The sequence below is a fragment of the Protopterus annectens genome, chromosome 1.part1 (genome assembly GCF_019279795.1).
Source record: "Protopterus annectens isolate FY-2018-M chromosome 1.part1, PAN1.0, whole genome shotgun sequence".
NCBI classification, from domain to species: domain Eukaryota; kingdom Metazoa; phylum Chordata; order Ceratodontiformes; family Protopteridae; genus Protopterus; species Protopterus annectens.
Window position 1 is genome coordinate 1422699858 of NC_056726.1, and position 24702 is coordinate 1422724559.

General features: G+C 38.7%; 1 protein-coding gene across 1 annotated transcript in view; it reads left to right on the forward strand.

Moving 5' to 3' along the window:
- Nucleotides 1–24702, forward strand: part of LOC122810805 (cathepsin L-like proteinase) — a 535051-nt gene that overhangs the window by 413778 nt on the left and 96571 nt on the right. Inside the window, exon 5 of the mRNA XM_044082369.1 lies at nucleotides 15318–15474. Coding sequence (XP_043938304.1) covers nucleotides 15318–15474 — 157 coding nt within the window. The remainder of the gene's footprint in view (nucleotides 1–15317; nucleotides 15475–24702) is intronic.

The following is a 24702-nucleotide window of genomic DNA, read 5'->3' on the forward strand; positions in this document are numbered from 1 at the left end:
AGGTATCCTTCTGTCTTTGCGAAGCATTCGCTTCCCTGCTTCCTGGTTCTCTGGAGGTGGTAGCTACGATAGCAGCATTGCCATTGATTGGCTCATGGGCGTCAGAAGTCCCACCAACTGCGTCAGCTGACCAATAAGCTTGCGTAGCTCTCCGAGTTCGGAGCTACGCTGTGTATTATCTGTGTTAAAAGTACTGGCTGGATCCATCCGAAAATACTGAGAAACAAGAAAAAAGCGGTAGGTGCCCAAAGCAAACTGGTAATCCAAGCAAAACAGACAGCAAGGATCCACAGGCACAAAGCGTATTTAATGACAGGACCCAGCACGAACATAAACCAATGTACAGCACACCAAACCGAACATAAACCAATGTACAGCACACCAAAGCACACCAATACAATTAACGTTTCCTTAAAATCTCGTTTTCGTTACCAACTTCATCAGATAACAGTTAGTATCCCATCAAACCCCTAAACTTATAGGGCTACCAATTAATTGTCATCCAATCAAATTGGATTAAGTTGAATGAATGTTTAAAATTTGTACATTACAAATGTAAGTAATAAATAAGATAAAAAGTGTGTTAGTGCTTGTTTAAAAAATAGCTGCGGTTAAATCTAAAAGCATTAGATATAAAACTAGTTTGAATTTAATAAAATATGCATTTTATATGAAAATAAAAATAAATATAAAACATACACATAATTAAAAATTGTGGTGCGCATGCACCCTCTACAGGTTGATATTAGAATGCGCCTATATTATTTACAAATAAATATTAAGATGGAAAACCATCTCAATTGGATTTTAATAAAATATATATGTATAGATAGATGAGAAACAATCTAATGATATTGCATACAACCAAAAAACAGGTGTAATTGTTCTTTATAACTTAGCAGATCTTAATTTAAGTACTGGACCCAGGGAAATCATGTCATTCAAACCTGGGACCCTAGTAGATTCTAGTACAATTTGCCAAAACAATTCCCTGTATTCTACCCGTGTCTCCCACATTCCTCCACTAGGGTCAATTTCCACCACCTCTAAAACAAAAAACTGGTATTTAGCTTTTGTACAAATACAAGAGTGTTTGTACAATGTGTTACTATCTTTCTTGGTCCTAATGTCGTAAAGGTGTTCATAGATCCTTTGTTTCAACTTTCTTTCACTCTTATCAATATAAAAAGACCCACATTCTTTACATATCGATAAATATATAATTCCTTTGGTATTACAATTTACAAATGTATTTAAGTAAAGTTTCTTTTTCCTTGCCTCTAAGTAGTAACTCTCGCAGTTTGTAAATGGGTGCAAAAATTGCATGTTCCACATTTAAACAGCCCTCTTTTATTTGAAAGCCTGTTGGTATCTAGTTTCTTTGAACCATTCTCTAATAATTTTTTTAGGGTTTTACCCTTATGGTAAACATATTTTAAATTATCATCAAAAATGTGGTTCAGGTCAGATATTTTGGCAAAATTCCCCCACTCCTTGTCTATTATTTTCCTTATTAAGCCCGATTGACCATCAAATGTAGTTATAATACCTCCACTATATATGTCTGTAGTTCTCACTTTACAAGGTATTACAATTTGTTTTGACATAGTACCTATAATTGGGGCAAACCTGGTGTTCCTACCTTGTATTACTTCTTTATGAATTTCATCAAAGTAACTACCAGGGTAGCCCCTATTCAAAAATTGTTCTTTTAACCATTCACATTCTTTATTAAACCACTCATTATCAGAGGTCATCCTACTTATACGAACCAACTGTCCCTTAATCACCCCCCTTTTTTGGAAGTGGGGGTGGGAACTGGTGTAGTGTAAGTAGGAGTTAGAAAATGTATCTTTTCTAAATACTTTTGAAACAAATTGGTTTTCATTTTTAGTGATGGTTATATCAAGGTAGTTTAATATATGATTTTCAAATTTATATGTAAACCTTAAAAAGCTTGTAGTGTTATTGAGATATTTGACCAAATCCACGAAAGACGTTTGGTCTGGGATATCTTCTGTGTCCCTGCTAAACAGAGGCACAGTAGCCTAAACGTACATGGGCTAGCTTGTGTGACATACTATTCACTGGCACAATGTTGTAATCTGACAGGGGTGCAAAAGACAAACACACTCTGGCTAGGCTTGTACATGCCCTAGGGCAGATAGCCTAGTATCGACCTCTGAACCTATACTTATGTTCAGGATGCACAATATTTATTGATGATACTGTTTGCAGGTCTTTATCATCTTTACTTTCCCAGTTTCTATGAATAACTTAGGTATCTGCAGAAAATGTTTGATCATGACTAGGTTCCACTATATTATATATATGTCTGTTGTCATGTAACTGTGTGCACAGGGTGGATTGCTGGATAGTGAGAGGTTCCTGGGTTAACACATGCAACTGCCAGATATGTGTGGCCCACTGCTGTACTCAGACATGGCCTAAGTGTGTGAGCATGCCCAGTTCAGGCTTTCCATGTTTTGTTGCCTGACATCTGTCTAATTTATTCAAGTGTGTGAGCATGCCCAGTGTGACCTTTCAGTATGTTGCGATCTGAAGACCACTACATTTGTGGATGTGTGTGAACATGACCAATATTAACATTTATACTGTGTGTGTTGGAAGTCAAGTTCTGTTCTTACTGCAGGACTCACCTTTGTGTCATAACTCAACAGGGATTATGCCGTGCCTGCAGGGTTTCCATGAGATACTTTGCATAGACCTATCAACATTCCTTCATACTGGCTGGCCACTGCAATACTGTCATGGTTTAGTGGTTCAGTACTTTACCTATAGTGCACAGTATCCTGGGTTCGAGGTCCATCACTGCTTTATATTTTCATACTGAGCAGACCAGACTTCTTAAGGGCAAGTTAAGCAAATATGAGCATGTTGGCTTTTGTTCAGCTATGCCCTACTTAGACCAGGCTTGTCCGACATTGCTGTATATTCACCAACTTTGCTGGACATTGCCCAATATTACTCGACATTCACCACAGTTGTACTAGTTGGTGTGCGCAATTCTGTTTGCATATACTACATGGTCGTAAAGCTGTTTAGCACTGCCTTAAATTGCTTAACACATAGCATTCATGCCTCAGGTGGTGCTGCAGGGCTGCCTATGTCGGATGCACATACTACACTCCCTGTACATGTTTGATAGCAGGTAGTGTCAACTGAGGCATCCCTTATATTATATGTGCGAGTCAGAGAGAAGTATCATTTCCATTGTTCCTACTGAGCCAGTGAATGTGCTATGCGTTGCCTCTTTGCCAAGGCCAAAGCATACTGGGCATGCCTCCTTCTGCCTACTGGGGCAGGCTCAGCTTGTTCCTCCTCCGAGTCACGCTCTGCCTGTGATGACTTTGGCAATAGTGGGGGGCTGTTTCGCCCATGCCTATGCTGGTCCTGCTGCAGCTGTTTTCGCAGGATCATATTATGTAGCATAGCACATACCATGACAATTTGGGTACATGTAGTTGGTGAGTACTGCAAGGCTCCACCAGATGTGTCCAGGCACCAGAACCGTGACTTGAGCAGCCCAAACACATGCTCGATTACATTTTGTGTTTGTGCATGTGCCTCATTATGGCATTCCTGTTCAGGTGTGTGTGCGTTTCTAATGGGTGTCATCAGCCACGGCTCCAGTGTATAGCCAGCATCCCCCACTAGGTGACCATGTGGGATGTCCCCATTGGCAAATGTCTGGTACAGCTGCATCAGATGCCAGATATGAGAATCATGGTAGCTTCCAGGGCAGAGAGCACACACATTCAGTATTATGCCCTGGGCATCACACACGACCTGGTAGTTGATGGAGGGGAAGCCCTTGCGGTTGAAGTAGACCCTACCCCGCTCGCCAGCTGGTGCTTTGATGCATATGTGCGTGCAGTCTATTGCACCCACTACCTCAGGGTAATCCACTATTTGCTGGAAGAGACACATATTGCTGGCCAATACCGTACGGGAATTGGGGAAATATACATGATCACCGACATGTGCTGACATGACATCCAGGAACTGGTGCAGTACCCTGAATGCTGATGCCTGTGATATCACCATCATATCACCATTTGGTCTCTGGAAGGTACCTGTTGCTAATATTCTTAGGCCAACACATACCTTGGTTTCCACTGTGATGGGTTCCCCTCTTTTGGTTCTGTGTGTGAGGCGTGGCCTGCACAGCTTAACAATTTGCTGCAGGACGTCTCTGTCCACTCTATAACGCTCCACTATCTCCAGCTCATGTAGCCCCTGGCAGGTTACCCTGGGACTGTACACTCTTCTCCGTCTCCTCACTGTGGGTTATCCAGCAGCATTTCCATTGTCACCACCCTCAGCAAGTTGCATATGTCGCCTTATAACAGCAATAGCAGCCCCTAACATTTCTTTGTCTCAGTAAAGCTTTTTCAGTTTTAACTTCTATTAGCTTACTGCAGTGTCTCTTGTGAGAAACATAATGAACTGTTGTTTGCAGAGTTTTACGTGCTAAGCTGGGCTGGGATAGTGTACTGCCTGTGTAATTGCCTGCTTCTGATTGTTTTCACCTGCTAGCTCTGCTAGTACTCCCTGGTAGCTTCCTACTATTATTTCTGCTTCCTATTTCCTTTCTGTTTCCTTGGGGGGGGCAGTGCCGTGCACACAATCGCAAACATGCTCACAGCAGCTCACACACGTGCACACATGCTTACATGGACTAAAACTTGCTTAATCGGGTTAAACCACATGCACACAAGTGCAAACACGCTTACAACACCTTAAACTGCCTTATACATGATTACTCCAGCTTACACACACTCACTCACGCTTACAAGCGCACACACTGTCTTACTCAGGTTTACAGGTGTGCACATGCGCACATACATGCTCAGCAAGAAACTTTGTGTTATTCATGGCATACACCTTCCATTTCTTGCATTTACCTAGCTTACCTGTTGACACACCTTTTTCAATGATGTGTAAATGACAGCTTACACATGCCACTCTGCTCCAATGAGCTTCCCTTCTTTCATAAATACCCCACTCATGATGTCACCTATCTTCTACTCTGTTACTCCCCTTATCCTACTCCTACACTCCACTGACTGTGCTCATTTGTTATGTAAACCTGCAATTCACTATACTAACCCTTCTTTGCATAGGATTGCCTACTAATGCTTGGTTACATCTCTTAGACTGTGCTTCCCCCCTTAGCAACCTCTACTCGGTGGCCATGTTGTCTTCAGCCTGCCATTCCCTTGCGTTGTAAATTTACAATTTAAATAAATTCCATATTTGTGGGTTTAAATTATTATTTTTCTGTTTTTAGAGCGCAGCCCGTTTGCACGGCACTGCGCTATGCTTAAACATCGGAAATCGGAATATAAAAAGTTAATTATTTTTATTTTCATATTGCATCAAGAAACATTGCCAATGGCCATATATTTGGCCATTGGCATGCTTCCTCTACTGGATGCAACCTTTATTTGGAGCTGTCACGGCAACGTTTTGTTATTTGCAGAACGGTACTCAGTTGTCAACTGAGTACATTTCTGCAAATAACACTGCTCTTACTCGGACAGGTTCAAGTTTCCTAAATCACTAATCTCCCTCATTTGCATGCCTTTCGGATGCAATTGAGGTAATTTGTATGACCCGGCCCTGTCCGTGTAAGAGCTGTTTTAGGAGCTCTCTTGCACGCCCCTGCAGGCTGTTCCTGGATCGCTCGTTGGACATGATGGCTGCATGGAGTCTTACTCTACTCTAAGACTCAGTGGAAGCCTTCGTAAATCTGGCCCATTATGTATCACTTATAATATAGCCAGTCATTGCCAATTAAGTATTACATAGCTCATCCAAATCCTGCCTTCTTTTAAACCTTGTTCCTCCTCTGCATATAATGTTCCCACAGTTACCATTTTTTCCTATGTAGTTTGTTCCTTCTCTTTTCTAAAAATCCCAATTCCAGCTGCTTTATCCATGTTACTATTTTCACTCTACTGGTAAAGTTGGTTTAGACTTTGATTTCTATTTTCTAGTAATTGCTTTTTTGGCAGCCACCATAATTAGATTCAGCAAATCCTTACCATGTCTAGGCAATTTCGATTCTATTTCATAGGTCAAAAAATTATTTCCTTAATTGCACCAATTTGTTTACCCAGAATCTCTGATAGAGCAGTCTGCAGGGAATCTTTAAAGTCTGCCAACTCATTTCACTCCCAGAAAATATGTTCCCAGTTACCTTTTTCTTCCCCATCACACCTCCGACATTTGCTGTCTACCTGAAAAAAAAAAAAAAAACAGTCATGTTTTAGTATTATAACAAAAGCTATGTTTTAAGGTTTACTTTGGCTTCACATCTTATGTGTAACCAAGGATCATTGGTTCATAATCTTGATTGTTAAGCTTGCAATATACTGCTCTTCAAGAAGATGTAGTACCATAACTTCATATATATAAACTTACTGTTTCAAAGAATGTTAATGACTGGCATCTTATGAATGCAAGGAGAAACCTGTTTCATGATCTGGCAGTTAGTGTAGAGGAGTCAGGCTTTGTATTGTTAAATAGCTGTTTCTTGTTGTTAAGGGCACATGATTTGGATTGGTCCACCTCCATTTGCCTATTGTGTGACTCTATGCATAAGCAAATCACTTAACTAGACAGTGCTTGCAGGTCATCCCTGAAAAGCAAACTTGCATCCATTAGGCTTACCCAGACATCAATTAGATAAAATAAAAAATAAATTGTGCAATGCTCTGAGCACCTTTTGCTTTTTTTTTTTCCATAATAAATTTTTATTGAAATATATTTTCCAAAAACATTACAAAAATACAATAAACATCACACACATAATACACTATAACTACTACAAACCATTTATACAATATCTACATGAAATGCTTCCTATATTTAATATATTCCTAAAATCAGTATCATGCTAATATAATATTGAAGACCTTTTCCCATATTTTCGGGTTATTAATATTTTTGTTTGTTTCAGAAGTAATTTATGTGCTAGTATATGTTTTATAGCCACAAGCTTAAAATTATTCCATGATGTCTTATGTGGTTCTAGCCAATTTGTGGCTATATAGAGTTTCATCAGCAAAACAATATTCATACAAATAATAGTTTGTGATCTGGAAAGCTCTCTTGGAGGAATGTGTAGAATCATAAATTCCCATGACAGTGTAGAACTTTGATAACCCATCTTTTGCAGTTGTACTTTAAGAGAGTTCCAAAGTTTATATATGCATTTACAACTCCAGAACATATGAAGAAGATCCGCTGTTTGATCTGCACAGTATGGACAAATTGGAGAATTCCTAGGGTTAAATTTATGTAATCTAAGATGTGTGTAATATGCATTGTTCCAAATCATCAATTGTGTGTTTCTTTTCAAAAACTGATTTCCTAGTTATATCAATTGCTTTTAATATCTGATTGTCTGTTACTGTTACTTTGTTTACCCAATACTCTGAAAGCAAAATTTTGTCCTGAAATTTCAAATCCTTAATTAATTTGTATGCAGTTGCTATAAATTTAGTGTCTTGTTGGTTAGCTTGCCACAATTCAGAGCACTTATCCACAAATCCGGCTGCAGGTTTAAAGTTTCTAAAATAGCTCAAGGCAAGTCCTTTAACTTGTCTCATTATAACAATGTAACTTCTAGGTAGATTCATTTCCTGTCTAATTTGTAAAGACGATAAGTCAAGTTTATTAAAAACATCAAATAGAGTCAGATTAACTATTAATGGAAATTTGCTGAGATCGATCAGCTGATTATTTAGTTTAAAATTAGTATTCCTGTGGAAAGGTTGAAGAACCATCATATATTGCAATAAATCTATGGACTGAAATAAAGTTTGCAAAGATGAGACACAGGTTATTATGTGGTCCATGACCCCATATTTTATCAGACTAATTTTGTCCATAAAGGGTAATGCTTTAGGATTTATTTTCCTATCCAAAATATGCTTATGATTCAAGACCACCCAAGTTGGTATCCATTTTGTATTCGTTACATCATAATTAGCAATTCTTAAAATTTGATTAGCGTTTACAATCAAATGATATGCTTCAGAGTTTGGTAGCTCAAGTCCCCCTCTTGTTTTAGGGGTCATTAATTTCTCATAAGATATTGTAGTTCTTTTTGGGTTCCAGATAAATTTAGCTAGATCTTTATGCATTTGTTTAAAAACTGTTTTTGAAATTGATAATTGAGCAGACCTAAATATGTATAACATTCGTGGTAGTATATTCATTTTCACTATTGATACTTTTGCTAATACCGGTAGTTTTAAATTCTTCCATCTGTCACAATCAGCTATTATGTGTTCCCATACTCGTTTAACATTATTGTTATAAAAGTCCTTATTATCCGTAGAGAAGTTAATACCCAAATATTTAATATTTTCTTTACATGTTAACTTCCCCATCAAGGCCATTAATGAAAAAGGTTTTGGGGTTCTTAACGGGAAGATATTCATTTTCTGTAAGTTAATTTTATAATTAGAAACTACCGAAAATTCGTTTATGAGCTTTAATATCTTTTCACTGTCCGAAATTGGGGTTGTACAATAAATAATAAGATCATCGGCAAATGCTGACATTAATATTTTATTCCTATAAATTATTGGTGCATTATGATACAAATTTTGCTTGATATATAAAAATAGGGGTTCTAGATATAGGTTAAACAATAAGAGGGACATGGGACAACCCTGACGAGTACCATTTTTAATCTGTATTCTGTTAGAATAAGTCCTATTGATGTATAGCGTAGTGTATGGATTACTATATAATATTTGTAGTATCTGAATGAATTCTTGGGGCAAGTTAAAATAGGGTAACACATCAAACAAAAACTTTAGGTCTACTCTATCAAATGCTTTCTGGGCATCTATTATAAGAGCATAGATATTAAAGTTGTTTTGTTTAGCATACGTCATCATATTATGCAGTGTAAGTGTGTTATCGCTAGTTTGTCTAGTTGCCATAAATCCAGCTTGTTCCTTAGAAATTAGATATATCAAAACCTTCTTTAGTCTCGATGCTATAATTGATGTTAACATTTTCATATCCACATTCATTAGTGCTATTGGTCTGTAATTATCTGGGTTAAGGGGATCTGAATTGGTTTTATGTATGAAAATTGCTTTTGACGTATTGAGGTGGGGGTCACTAATTTTATTTTTAGTTATATAATTAAATACATGAGACAATTCTTTTTCCAAACTATCAGCAAACTCTTTGTAAAATTCAGCTGTAATACCATCAGGCCCTGGCGACTTATGTGCTTTCATATGTTGAATTGTATATACTATTTCTTCTTTAGAAATAGGTTTAATCAGGTCACTTTGCAGGCTCTCTTCTAATTCTGGAAAGTTAATTTTTTGCAGAAAACTTTTATTCTAGTTATGTAGAGACCTATCAGTTTGCCCCTCATACACCTTAGTATAGATTTTCCCAAAAAACATCAACAATATCCTCAGTTTTAGAATATATTGTGTCGTTGTACTGTATTTCCGAAATATATCCAGTTGTTTTTGATTGATTTATAATCCTTGCCAGTGCTTTTGATGGTATTTGAACATTATTAGCATATTTTACTAAACACCTATGTTCTTGAAGTGTTAATTTATTATTATGAAGCAAAAAGAGATCCCTTTGAAGCTTCAACATTTCCTCCTCAGTTTGAGCGTTAAAATTCTGAATCAGCTCATTATCAAGTTGTTTTATTCTTATTTCTAGTTTTTGAATATCACTATTATGAATTTTCTTATAATATGAGGCTTTTTGTATAATAAATCCTCTAATTTGAGCTTTAGCTGTTGCCCATTCAATGTCAGGAGTATGTTTTTGGAGCTTCAAGCTTTCTGTAAATTCTTTCAAATATTTTATAATTCCGTCTGCTATCTCTTTTTTACTTAAAAGATTTGGGTTGAGTGACCAATTATAACCCCTATGCCTTCTTGTGTCTTTTAAATCTTTAGAAAATTTTAACGAAATTTTTGAGTGATCTGATAGATGACGAGTATGTATAACCACCACTGGTTCTAAATTCGTTAGTGCTTTAGATATCAAAAAGTAATCTATTCTAGCCCACATTTTGTGGCATGGTGAATAGAAGGTGTATTTATTTGCATTATTAATATCTTGTGAATAAGAAAAGGGGTCATATAATTGAAAATCTTCCTTAAAATCATTTAACGCTATCCCGGCCTGCTTATTAAATACTCTTTGTGGATAAGACCTATCCAACTTTGGATTTTGATAGGTATTCCAGTCCCCACCCACAACAAAATAATAACCATCATATTGTGTTAATATTGGATATAATGATGCTATGAAACTGTGTTGATCATTACATGGGGCATATATATTCAAAAGTAGGATAGGTTTATCAAATGCATTATCCGATAAAATCACATAACACCATGCACCTTTTGTTTTTATGTTATTGATGTTTACTTTTGTATTAGGTTTCCAACTCTGATATTTGCTCTACCAGTGAGGCTTTCTAGACATAAACTTTCAAATAGAACTAGATTAGACATTAACTTACACACCAAGTAGAAGACATATGTAATCTGCATGAAACAAAATTATATTGAAAGTGCCTAAATGCTTTCTGCCTAGCTCCGGTTTTCCTGCCCTATCATTTTTCTAGTAAGGTATCACTATACCTTTTCAAGTTGTTTCAGATGGCTCATTCAGAGGTAACAAAGCACATGTCTATGTTCCCTAATGAGTCAGTTGAATGAGCTGTGTAATAATACAGCAATCTCTTGCACATTACTAAACATGTGCTTCAGAAGCAGATGAACTACAGAACATACCTTTATGACTTTGATTGATATAGAATGGTCAAAATTTAAATTGCTATGTACCAGTATCCCCAGCTCTTCAATGCTGCTGTAGCATTTTATGGTTCAACCATTTATTTTTTTAATAATATTTTGTGCTCTTAAGCCAAGTTTTATGATGCTACATTTACTGACACTAAAAATGAAGTCATTACAACTTTGCAAAGTTTGTATTTTCTAAAGGCCATTTTGGAGTGCATCCGGGTCTTTTATTGAATAAATTATTACACGGCTTGCAGTCATTAGTGTATTTAGTTATGCATAGCTCATTTGCCACTTTTAAATCTGAGACTGACAGTTCATACAGAAGAAACCCCCTCCATAGAGAGTCCTGTGGTATGCCACTGGCAACTTGGGTCCTGTAGCTCAGCAAGTGTTTTACCAATTGAACTAGGTATGGATTTACATTTAATGATGTTAATTTGCAGTTTTCCATTATATAGAATAGTGTCCAATGTCTTAGCAAGGTTATAATAAGTGGTATGAGCCATCAACACTTCAGGTGTTGCTGCTACCTTACCAGACATGCTACAAGATTCAGAAAGTAGTATATCTCCATGGGTAGTCCATACTGTTCTATGTCTAATAGAAGCAGGTCCCTTACATTAAGCCAATATGACTGTCATTTTTGCATAGACTACTAGTCAGAATCATATAGCTTTTACTGTTTGGATCTTGTTTGACCCCCCCCCCCATTTGGAAATTAGTAAAACTGTAGTTGGCTGCCATTAACCAATGATGTGTCCACGTGGTAATACTTGCTTTAGCTTGACTGGTAGGGACCATTCACTTTTATACACAGCCTGCATCTACACTGCAAAATCTGCAAAGTAATCACATTCTGACTTTCTCATTCTTAGAGATTTGATTTGCATACCTCTCAGATGTCCAGATTTTTGCAGAATGCCCAGATTTTTGCCTCATATTTTTTGTATGTTCCTCAAAGAAATTGTGTTTTTCTGGCAAACCAATGAGGATTGAAGTCACTTAATAATGACATACATTTGAGTTTCAGAATTCATATCCTTCAGAAAATGCATGCTGTCACAAATCCTGTTATTTTAGCAACATTCTAAGTTTATAAGAGCAATATTTAAATTGTGTTCCTATTTTTGAGACTTTGTCTCCCCCAGTATTTTAGGCTTTGTCCAGATTTCTTGTGCTAAAAGGTTGAGAGGTATGCTGGCTGGTCATATCAGTTTTGCTGCCAAGAGAAACATTTGCTGTTCATTACTGACCCACTCCCACTTCCCAAATCACTGTTATAAAAATTAAAACTCTGTGTGTATTGCGATGGCTAAAATGCCTTTTTCATCTCAGCCTACAAATGTATGTTGTGGCCTGTTAGTATTGCTGTTTTTAAATTACCCGCAAGACAAAAATTAAGAATCCATTGCTGAAGATCAGATCATCTGTTCTGTAGGTCAGTTTCTAATAAACAGTGGAAACATCTATGTAGACACACTCATTGGCTGGGATATTTTATGAGTGCAGTAGTTATACTAATTAAATAAGTATCTGTAAAGACACCTGTATGTGGTAAAGTGTTTCTTTTCATTTTAAAATTCAGTGTTTTACAATTTCAAAATAAAATCTAGGAAAAACAGTTTTCTCTGGACAAATAAATATGTCCATATCTGCAGTTACTAAGATATCCTCCATAGTTCGAATTCAGGTTCAAAGTCATGTAAGTGTATATCAAACAATTGCTATAACAGAAGTTAAATAAAAAAAAAACAAAATAATTAACAGTATAATAAAATGAATATAAATACAATCAGATATTAATCATGCCATGTGAAAAAAGTATGATGAACATTGGCTATGATGATTGTCTCTGATGTGACACCCCAGCCCCATATGCAAAAATGTCAGAAAAAGGCTGTGGATGGATAGATGGATGTATGGATGAATGATGGCTGGCTGGATAGATGGATAGATGGATGGGTGGCTGGATGGATGGATGGATAGATGGATAATGGGATAGATGAATAAAATAGGGTGAATGCAACTGAGGCAATGAACACCAAACACCAAGGTGAAAGAGGTGCATTTTAAAGATATCTTAAAGCTGTCAGGATTTCTCAGATCTTCAGGTCAACACTCTTGGCTTATGGTTAAACACATTTTCAGATAACTGTAAAATGGGTCTTGTTATTCAATGTTCCACAGACCTGCAATCCAATATAGATTAAGCCATGTTAACAACTGGTCGAGCAATTGTCTGAAATTAAATGTAAAAAAAATATTATACAATTCATTTTGGTAATTAAAAACAAACAAAAAAATCATATACCATATAGGCACTGTTGTGAGGGATCTAGGCACTTAATTCGTTATCTTTTGACATCATGTTCCCATAGTACTTCTGAAAGCCTTCTATATGTATCATCTAATTTCCAAAGACATGCCCTCTAGATCCAAAGAAATTTAATTTCCCCCCTTACTCACATCTCATCAGACCCATTATTGAATATAATGTATCTTTTAGCATGTATTTGTCTAAACATATGACTTAGCTGAAGATACCTCTGATATTTGTAACTAGAAAGATCAGTGACTGTAAAAACCTCAGTCATCAAAACAGACTAGCAGCCCTGTCTCTGTATTCAGCCCCTTATAGACACCTCCATGGGAATTTGTGTCTTGCTTTGTGACCCATGAAAGATCTAACCATCTTTGGCCTTCTATTCCTTCAGAAAACAAATGGTTCCCAAAATACCCAGTTAAAGGAGCTACACATTAATTAACCAATAAATAGGATTCTTTGACATGACAGATTCATATTATAAGGTATCCTCACCTCTGGAACGAGCTTCCACTACAATAAAGTAGAGCAGTACATTTGCCACTTCCAAGGTAAATCTTGATAATTGAATGAGCAGCTTCAAATTCTCTCCTGGTCTATCTTATTTTCCCTCCTAGAGGCCATATGGAAATTATGAGTACATTTCAATAGCTAGGCTTGTTATACTCTGCAGACTAGATTGCCTAGTCATTGCCTATGAAGGTATGAATCTAAGAGATGGAATCAACCTCCACAATCCAGGTAAAAAGTTCCAAAGGAAAAGCTAACCTAGAAGGCAAAAGAATACTTACAAGATGTCTAACTGTACCCTTGAATCCTCCGTCTGCACAAGCCTGAAGAAAATATACGGTATGAATATCAGATGCAATGTTTGCTAAGGTAGGGTGGGCCCCAAGTTTTTTAGGGCAGTATGCACCAAGATGAAAACTTGTAAGTGATGCACAGCCAGATTGGCAAAGAGTTCAGAATCCACAGTGCTGCAGTAATATGATGGTATCAAGCCTTCCAGTAAGTAGCCAGGCTGCAGAATTCTGATTCATTTGCAGATGGTCAAGCACAGTGTCCTTCTATCCCCGGTATAGGGCATTACAGATGTCCAGCCATGAAGATACATAAGCATGCATGAACACAGGTAAATAAGTTGATGAAATAAGATATTTAGGATGATATTTCAGAGATGATAACGTTAGTTCTTAACAACTGCAGACACTTGGTGCCTAATTTGAACTGATTGTTATTTCAATCCTAATTTCTACACCCTTGCTATGAATTCATGAATTCCAGTTTGTCACCACAACACATAACAACATAGGTCAAAACTGGAGCAGAATAATTATCAATGGTGGCATGAATGACCTTAACAACCATGTTGCAGGTATTGTGTTTCAAACGATTATTGATCATGCAGTTATGGATGCATTTCAAGTATAAAACAAGTTTTTTTAAGACATATATAGAATCTTGAGGAAATTAGCAGTACGGCTGCATAATATGAATGTAATAATGATAGTTTAACTTTCTCCTTGAAATTATATCTCCAAGCACTAACATATATAAAGTGAATAGTACTGGGCCCAGGTTTAAAGTCTGCAGCAGCCAACATGTCAGAGAGAAGGGAAAATAATTAACTGTAGACACAGCTCTCTGACTAAGAAGGTAGGAAGGGAACCATTATTTATTGCACCTCAGAAACTGCAGCAATGGCATACATTTAACAACTAGTGAGAGGAAGAAATGTAATACAAGATGTTAGGAGTACATTGACTTCCCTGGCACAAATGTTTTTCAAAAGATAATTCTATTCACAAAGTTTCATTTCAAGTGAGGAATTTTACTAGTGATTGATTTGGGTTGGCATTTTTAGTGTAAATCTACTGTTTATAATTGGTGGAATTAAAATATTTAGCACATTATGTTATATATGATCATATTAAACTGCTCTAGTTCTGCAATTTCTACAGTTTTATTGGCTGATTATAAATCCTTAGAAGACTAGGTGAAGTGATGTAGTTCTATGGAATTTATATAAATGAAAGTTTTCCATCTCTGTAGACATTGTAGGATTGGTAGATTGCAAAACAGTTCTTATATTCTCAGAGAATTTTTCAAAATGTGTGACTCTGTAATAAAAAAGATGTGTACTTTTATTTCAGAAAAATAAATGCCAGTATAGCAGAAATCGTGCTATCCATATTCCTGTTATATGCAAAGAGTACCTTTCCAACAAAACTATTGCTGAAGACGTGTATAAGTATGGCCCTGCAAGCGCTGCAATAAGTGTTGGGACTGACTTTCATTTATACTGCAGTGGTATGTAACACATCTGGTTTCATAACTGTATGACAGCATAACACCATAATAGTCTTTGTGAGATAATATCATGTTCTGTACCATGTCATTTGAATTTATCTATATCAAAAACTACGTAAGAGAAAATTCCAGACGATACTGTAGAAGAGATCGTGCTAAATTGCTTGTGTCAGTTCTTTGCATTTTAAGACAGAAAAAAAGCAGACAACAGTACAAGTCTAAGGGTGAGATAAAGCAAGGAGCACAGATGCAGTATGGTGAGCAGATGACATGCTGAGCTACTTAATATGAACAGCATGCAACCATACCTTGCTGCTGTAGCAGGAGAATCATTCCCTTATAATTACATTCAACATTCAAGAGTAGCGGGTAGTTCTACATTTGTAAATGCTGTAAATGTGGACTATGTAACACTAGGGAGGTTTACCATCTTTTCTTTGCAGTGGTCTACAGTTCAGTTCTCTGATGTACAATCTTGCTTTAGTGTCACAAACATCAAGAAGATCATGAAATATCTTCTGAAATCTGTCTGGAGAATCCATCTTATCAACTGTTTCCCTGAGCAGCTGTGGATTGGCATACACTTCAATCCTGCAGACATGCCATAGTGGTATCAGTGGAGATGATGATCTGCTGCTTGTAGACAAGTAGCACGACTGCTTCATTGTCCTGTCACTTCTGTTACTTGCTAGCATGTTCCCTAGTTCAAGTACTACCTCAAAGTCACCTAGCACCAAATCCAGGTGACATATATCCACAGTCAGAGATCATTACTTTAGACGTAAATACCATGCAAGCTATGAAGTTAAACGTATAGCACAGTTTCTTCCTCTAAGTCCATCGGCACACTGCCAGCTCATGGGAGGTGGATGAAGAGAGTCAGGCTGTAAAAGAAACACTAGTCTAAGTAGCAGATGACAAAAGCCTTTTTACAGGATTTTGAAATGAAACAATAAATTTGTTATATCTCATATACTGTTATGCACTGTCACACACATAGTTTCAAAGAAGGTATCCAGCATTCTGCAATCTATATGATCATTCATTCCCCAAATGAAGTCAACATTCACTGACCATGCAGCCTGGAGACCAAACTTGTCTCCGTGATTCAACGTCAGTTCCATCTTTGGTGGATCCATTCGTTGGTGCATTGTCTTGTGTGCAGAATACTTTAATGTTGCTTATAGCACTGGCTAGTCAGAGAACTGCTCAGAACTGATTATCAGGCATTGCCTGTTGGGCACTCCTATGGAGCTCATTTCCAGATAAAGACTCACTTACATGTTAAATCAGTATTTATGCAGAACCCCATAACATGCACTTCACAATTCCATACTTGCTACCTGAATGATATCACCCCATAACATGCACTTCACAATTCCATACTTGCTACCTGAATGATATTGTTGCGCTCCATATGTCACCTCTATTGACCAGTAAAGAGGGAAGACAAAACACCATTGCATTGGAATGCTTACAACAGCAGGTTTCAGGAGATACAGATGGATTTTGTCTTTTTATCATAGCACACAAAGTGAAGTGGGCATGTGTTCTTGTATGTTCATGGGTTATTTGATGAGCTACATAATTACATATATTAAAATAGAATTGTGATAACAGCAGCCTCATAGACAGCAGTGATATCTGATCAAAACATTTATAGACAATAGTACACAGTCTAACTACTGTATGCACATATACACCACCAAGTGTGTAAAGGCTGCAAAGAATCAGGTTGATATGGCATATTTAAATCCTTGATATTCAGGATAGTAACTTAATAAGAATTTCAAAGTTTAGCTCATGCTGATGATGCTGGTCTTTGGTGCAGGCTGGAGAAGTTGTTTGACCGCAACTGAGCTACAAAATATAAGTATTTTTTGATTATTTTAACAGATTACTGTTTTTATAATTTAATATATATAAAGCACTTTGTCTATTCAGAATCTTCAGAAATCTTTTTCTGTTTAAAAACTGTCATAGCTTGTTGTCTTAGGCTATTGTATAAACTGAAACATTTACTCTGTGTAATTATCTCTTGGCTAGTGGGGCTGGTTCTTTTGTGTTCTTGTAAAAAAGTTGTTGTTCTGGTCTTTGGTGCAGGCTGGAGAAGTTGTTTGACCGCAACTGAGCTACAAAATATAAGTATTTTTGATTATTTTAACAGATTACTGTTTTTATAATTTAATATATATAAAGCACTTTGTCTATTCAGAATCTTCAGAAATCTTTTTCTGTTTAAAAACTGTCATAGCTTGTTGTCTTAGGCTATTGTATAAACTGAAACATTTACTCTGTGTAATTATCTCTTGGCTAGTGGGGGCTGGTTCTTTTGTGTTCTTGTAAAAAAAGTTGTTGTTCTGGTCTTTGGTGCAGGCTGGAGAAGTTGTTTGACCGCAACTGAGCTACAAAATATAAGTATTTTTTGATTATTTTAACAGATTACTGTTTTTATAATTTTATATAAAGCACTTTGTCTATTCAGAATCTTCAGAAATCTTTTTCTGTTTAAAAACTGTCATAGCTTGTTGTCTTAGGCTATTTTGTCCCACCCTCCCTCCCTGTTGGTGTCTTGCTCTTATACTTGGTGGCTTTGCAGTTGCCTCTACTGTGACACACCTCCCAGTCTAGTGTCATTAGCTCATTCTTCTTAATACAGAGAGAACATTTGATAAGGCCTTCTGTTCCTCCTTTTACCTTTTCAAAAGTAAAACAAAACTTTTTTTTTTCTTCGCCTGAACCTTCTTGTGTTCTGACTATCCTTCTCAAACATATTGGAAATATACAGTATATTTCAGAGCATTTGTTATAACTGTATTTGCTATAACCGATTTAAGTATTTTTTCTGGCTTTTTGAATATTTACTGCTTAGCGACTGCATCTTAGCCTGTTTATACAGCTCTGCATTCTATTTAAACTGTTTTGTGTTGATTAACTGTTTTGCACTCTTAAAAGTTATTTGTTGCTTAATTTTACCTGTAGGCTAACACACTCAAGTGTGCTAGCCACTTAAAAGCATTTATAGCATTTACTGTCTGTTTTTTTCCTTGTCTCTGTAAAAAAAAAAAAAAATCTCTTGTTTTCCCACCTTACTGAACTAGAGTAGTCCAGTTTCAGAGTTGCTGATCCCTGGGCTTTGTTTTTAGTTCCTGTTACTGATCCATTGCCTTATTAGGAAGGAGGGAAGTTTCTTTGCTTACCAGTGGGAGTGGGAAGCACTGAGCAGCCTTTTGTCCGAATTGGTGAAGTTTCAGCCAGAAACTAGTAGTCTATTGGTCGTTTGGGCCAATTCTAGCTCCTTTCAGCCCCTGCTATAAAACACGCTAAACACGTGTTTTCCAGCTTGTACCAACTCTGCACAGATCCTCGTGGTGGCCTGCAGAGTGATCCAAGCAGCAGAGAGCTAAAAGAGTGACTTTCTACCAGATATAAGTATTTTTGTGGCTTTCCCACTGTTATTAAGCTAGCGACTGCATTTCGCCTGTTTTACTGCTACTTTAAGTGATTTCTGCATTTTACACTGTTTATTGCACTTTAAGTTACTAATTGTTGCAAATTGTTTCTGTAGGCTACACACTAAAGTGCGCTAGCCGATTTACAGCATTTATAGCATTTACTGTCTGTTTTTTCCTTATCTCTGTAATAAAACAAAAAATCTCTTGTTTTCCCACTTTACTGAACTAGAGTAGTCCAGTTTCAGAGTTGCTGATCCCTGGGCTTTGTTTTTAGTTCCTGTTACTGATCCATTGCCTTATTAGGAAGGAGGGAAGTTTCTTTGCTTACCAGTGGGAGTGGGAAGCACTGAGCGCCTTTTGTCCGATTTGGTGAAGTTTCAGCCAGAAACTAGTAGTCCATTGGTCGCTTTGGGCCAATTCCTAGCTCCCTTCAGCCCCTGCTATAAAACACGCTAAACTGTACTGCTGATCTAACCAGCATATCCTATAACTGAAAAGTTCATCTCTACTTGATTCCCAAGTAGACTATTCTCTATCTGTAAAGCCTAGCACTTACTCCTACAGTACTTGCACCTTGATAAAGCACTCTTATTATAGATAGTACCCCACCAGCCCAAAACCCACTTCCCGGAGTCCTTTGAAAGTTCTTTATCTACTACTTCTAGTATGTCGAGGATCAGTTGCTAGTGTCCTCTCCAGCTCAACTGGTGAACCTGGGAATATTGAGGCAATGTTACAATTGCCTCATGTACACAGACAATCCTCTCCTTCTCCCACAAAACACAAATACATGCGAGAGATGCAACTATACGGCCAAACTGGAGGCTGAGCTCTCTCAACATAGGACTGGCAAGACCAGACAGGAGGAGAAGGCAACCACACACAATACATACCCAGTCACACATGGTACCATCACAACTTCAAATCATACACATACTCACACAAAGACATACTCGGAGGCTCTGGTCAAAAATTTACCAAAACAGCAGAGGCCACCAAAGCAGACACCCAAACAACTACCACCTCACGACCCAACACATGCAACACATAGACCACACAGTCAGAGTGTCAAACAGTCACAGCCCTTAAGGCCAAACAAAATGCCAGACACACTTGTCATTGGTGATTCCATAGTCAGACACACTGACGCCCCGCCACCAGACTGAGTAAGGAGAAGGTCACAGTAAGCTGCCTGTCGGGCGCTAGAATCCGCCACATAACGCAAGCACTCAGGTCTCTCAACAGCAGGTACAAGTACGACTCAGTCATTGTCCACGCTGGTGTCAACGACCTGAGACGCACCTCCTTGGACTACATGAAAAGGGACGCCGAGGAGCTCTCTGATTATGTAGCCCAGGCAGGTATGACCCTGACCTTGAGCAGTATCCTACCTTCACCTAGAATGATGCCACAATACAGTGATAAGATGATCAGCTTTAATAATTGGCTTAAATTCTGGTGTCATTCAAAGGGGATCCAATGTCTGTCTGCCTGGGATGACATGCTGGACAAGCCGCTGCTTCGCAAGGGACGGCTTGCACCTGTCACCCCTGGGCTTCCGGATATTGGCAAAGGCTCTTGCCACCCCCATAGTGCCTTTTTTAGGCAAGGCTCAAATTCTAAACCTACCACCCTAGAACACCAAAAAGGAAAAAACTAAGGGTAATGCTGCTCAATGCCAGAAGTCTCAATCTCAAGATGCACGCACTCGAGGCCCTTCTCAATATGGAGAACATCGATGTCTGTGCTGTGACAGAAACCTGGTTGAAGGATCCTGAGAGCACCCCAGCACTAACAGGTTTCACCTCATATCATGCTCCGCCCCAAAATCCGGACAACACCAAGAAGGAGGGGGTGTCCATATTCATAAAGGACACCCACACCTCAAGGTTGGTGGCAACGCACGATGCATCTGAGACCATCCAGGTGCAATTAACCATAGGCAAGACTGCTCTGCAATTTGTAGCATGTTACAGGCCACCCTCTCAAACTCAGGAACCTCACATGGCCTTCCTGAAAACATTGAGGGGATAAATGTATCTCCAAACACCATCATACTAGGTGACTTCAACTACCCTAATATAGACTGGGAACACTACTCAAGCCCGAACACTCTAACCCAAAGATTCCTGGAGTTCATAAACTCAAATGCCATGGAACAACTAGTCACCATCCCCACAAGAGGTGAAAACATACTTGATCTCATCATCACGAACATGGGATCAAAATGTTCAACACCGAAGTATACCCTCACTGGTGATATCAGATCATAAACTAATCTCGCTGGAGGTCCTCATCCCGCCCCCACCTGAAACAAAAAGACCACAGTGAAAAACTTCTCAAAGCCGATTTCACACTTCTAAAAACTAGTGTGGTCTCCTTTAAGGCCCCTGAGCCAGTGGTAAACATTACTCAAACCGCTGAATCACTTACAAATGCCTTCTACCAGCACCTACAGGACTGCATGGATCAGGCAATCCCAAACAAAACTAAGACTCTCTGTACCAAAGGCAAGCATCCAGTCTGGTGGACCCCAGCCATAAACAAGCTCTACAACAAAAGGAGGAAGCTACTACAAGATAGAGCAAAATCCTTGAAAGGTAAGACACCTTTGATCATTATAAGTAAAAACTAAGAGCTCTCATAAAATCATCCAAGGCAAATTTTGAGAGAAAAATCGCCAAGGACTCTAAAGACAATCATAAGGCCTTCTTTAGCTATGTTAGAAACCTAGGAGGAAACTCCCAGATATGCTCAGAATTAGTTCAAAATGATGTGAAAATTACTGAACCTACACACATTGCTAACATACTGGCTGACAGGTTCAGTGCAAACTTCTCCCTCCCCCCAAAAGGAGAGATATCTATTCCAGAGGATTGTAGCCCCCAAACATCTCCAACGCCCAGGTGAGAACTGCCCTCACTAAGGCAAAAACACAGCATCCATGGGACCGGATGGTGTCCCCGGCTGTGTGCTTCATGAACTCAACGAGGAATTAAACCCACAGTTAGGACAGCTGTTTAATCTTAGCCTCACCTCAGGATACGCACTCAAGGAGTGGCGACGGCGACTGTGGTCCCACTTCATAAGGGCGGTGCCTCCACAGACCCTGGAAATTACCGCCCCATTAGCTTGACAAGCCTTATCTGCAAAGCCATGGAGAGGATCATAATGGAACTCATAAATAAAGACATAGGAACTTGCAGACTTTGGATCCAACCCAGTTTGGCTTTGTCAAAGGCAGATCCTGCCTCTTAAACTTGGTTGACTTTTTCGAGACAGTCACCAAGGCCATTGATGAGGGAAAGGCAGTCCATACAGCCTACCTCGACCTGGCAAAGGCCTTCACACAATACCCCACTCAGGTATCATCGAAAAACTCATCAGCTTGAATGTAAACCCATACATCACAAGATGGGTTGCAAACTGGCTAAGCGACAGAACCCACAGGGTCAGAGTTGCTGGAGCCATGTCAGACTCAAAGCCTGTCACAAGTGGTGTCCCACAGGGCTCAGTCCTGGGTCCACTCTTGTTCGGCATCTACTTTTCTGAAGTACAAGCAAACACAGGAGGGTTATGGCTGACAAAGTTTGCAGATGACTGCAAACTGGGCGCCATAGTCGAAAACACATCTGACACAGATATCCTCCAGAAGGGCCTCACAGAAACGGATAACTGGTGCCAGAGCCATGGCCTGAAGTTAAACGCCAAAAATGCATAGTCATACCCTTCGGGAAAAACAAGGTTACCCCTAGCTACCATATAGGTGACAATCCACTGAGCACAGAAAAGTCATCAGGGATCTGGGGACCCAAGTTGACAGTAGTCTTCGCTTGACACTCATGTTGCTAAAGTAGTTAGGAAAACCTTCTATATCGCCCACCTGATCATGAAGGGATTCACATCTAGATCAAGGGAGGTCATCGCCCCTGTACTCATCACTCATTAGACCTATGATTGAGTACAATGCCCCTCGAATGTATCTGACCAGACACCTGATGCAGCTTGAAAGGCCCCAAAAGTTCCTCACCAAAAGGATAAAGGGTCTCAAAATATGTCTTATGCTGCCCGACTGAAAGAACTCCAGCTTTTTTCAGTCTCATACCGCTTGCTCAGAGGTGACCTGTGCCTGACATATAAGGCCATGTCAAACCCAGATTTGATGAATATGCTTCACCTCAAAAATCTAGATCCTCAGAACCACAAGGGGAGACTTAAACCTTGACACGGTTATAAATAGAACGTGCTGGAGGGACAGATTCATCACCCAGAGACTCCCTATGCTGTGGAACAAAATCCCGGTACATGTGAGGCAGAGCACCTCGCTGGCCTTGTTCAAGAGGAATCTTGACCAATGGATGGGAGATCGCAGATATACCCCAGGGATTACTTCAGTGTCACTGCTTGACAGAGGCACAGAAAAATGATAGGCATAGTTTTTATTCAAACTAAAGGGGTGGCGAAAGCCACATAACTATGGGCTAGGCTTATAAATGCCCTTGGGCAGATAGCCTAGTATGAACCTATGAACCTATGAACCTATACATGGATTATGCGTCAACATGCATTCATGAATTGCATGTTCATTTCATTTTGGCACAGCAAGAAGGTTCTTATAGTGGATACAGACATAGCCAGTGAGCCAGTGAGCCAGCGCTCATTGTTAGCACATTGCCTGAAATGGGAGTATGTCTTTGCTTCCAGTGTATTATGTTATATGAATGGGTCCGTTTTTGAATCTCAAAATACTAACATTTCGAATTTCAGTATATCAAGACCAGAATGTCGAAAGAGCAGTTTTCGAAAACTGCACTTTAATGAATCTTCATTTCTTATATCCGCAGTAGGTATGGTGCGGTGTATAGTTTATTGTATGCTGTCTCTCTAAGGCAACTGTGTTCTGGGTTTTCCACATGGCGGCTGATGTTTGGTTATGTATGGAGATTCAGGTAGGTGTTTAATTTTTTTTAGGATTATGGGTGCAGATGTTTTACATTTTATGTTTTTGTGGAGTTTTAGGTTTAGTTTGGGTTCAGTTGCTGAGGGACTGTATATGTTAATGTTGGAAGTGGTGATTTTTGTACATGTGTATGTGTGTGTTATTAGTGAGTGTAAATTTGATAGTGTACAATGGGAGTGTAGGGCAGGTACAAATTGTTGTTTTTTTCCAGTTAGTGCAACTTCGGAGTTGGTATATATAAGTAGCAGGGGGATGAGGGACATTGGGAGGGGGCTTGCTCCCCTGCAAAATCATATGTTCATGTTATTTGTTTTTATTTATTATTGTTTTTGTTTTTATGGGCGGCCACAGTGGTGCAGCGGTTAGCATTGCCACCTTGCAGCAAGAGTTTCTCCGGTTAAATCCTTGGCTGGGGTGCCTTCTGTGCGGAGTCTGCATGTCCTCCCTGTGGTTGCGTGGGTTTCCTCCGGTTGCTCCAGTTTCCACCCACATCCCAAAGACATGCTGTAGGTGGATTGGATACTCTAAATTGGCCCTAGGTGTGTGTGCCTTCTGTGGAAGGTTGGGTGCTCGGCCGGCAACTCAACACTGTAAAACTTCACTGCCAATCATGAGCAGGCAGGTGATCCACTGTGGTGACCCCAGAAGAAGATTGTTTTTGTTTTTATATTGGGGTGGGTTGTGTTTTTACTTTTGTTTAGTGGTGTATGGTGTTTCAGTTTTGTATGGTTTTGTGTTTTCATAGTTTCGTACTTCTGGTCTTGATATACTGAAATTTGACATTTCAGTATTTTGAAATTCAGAAGTGGATCC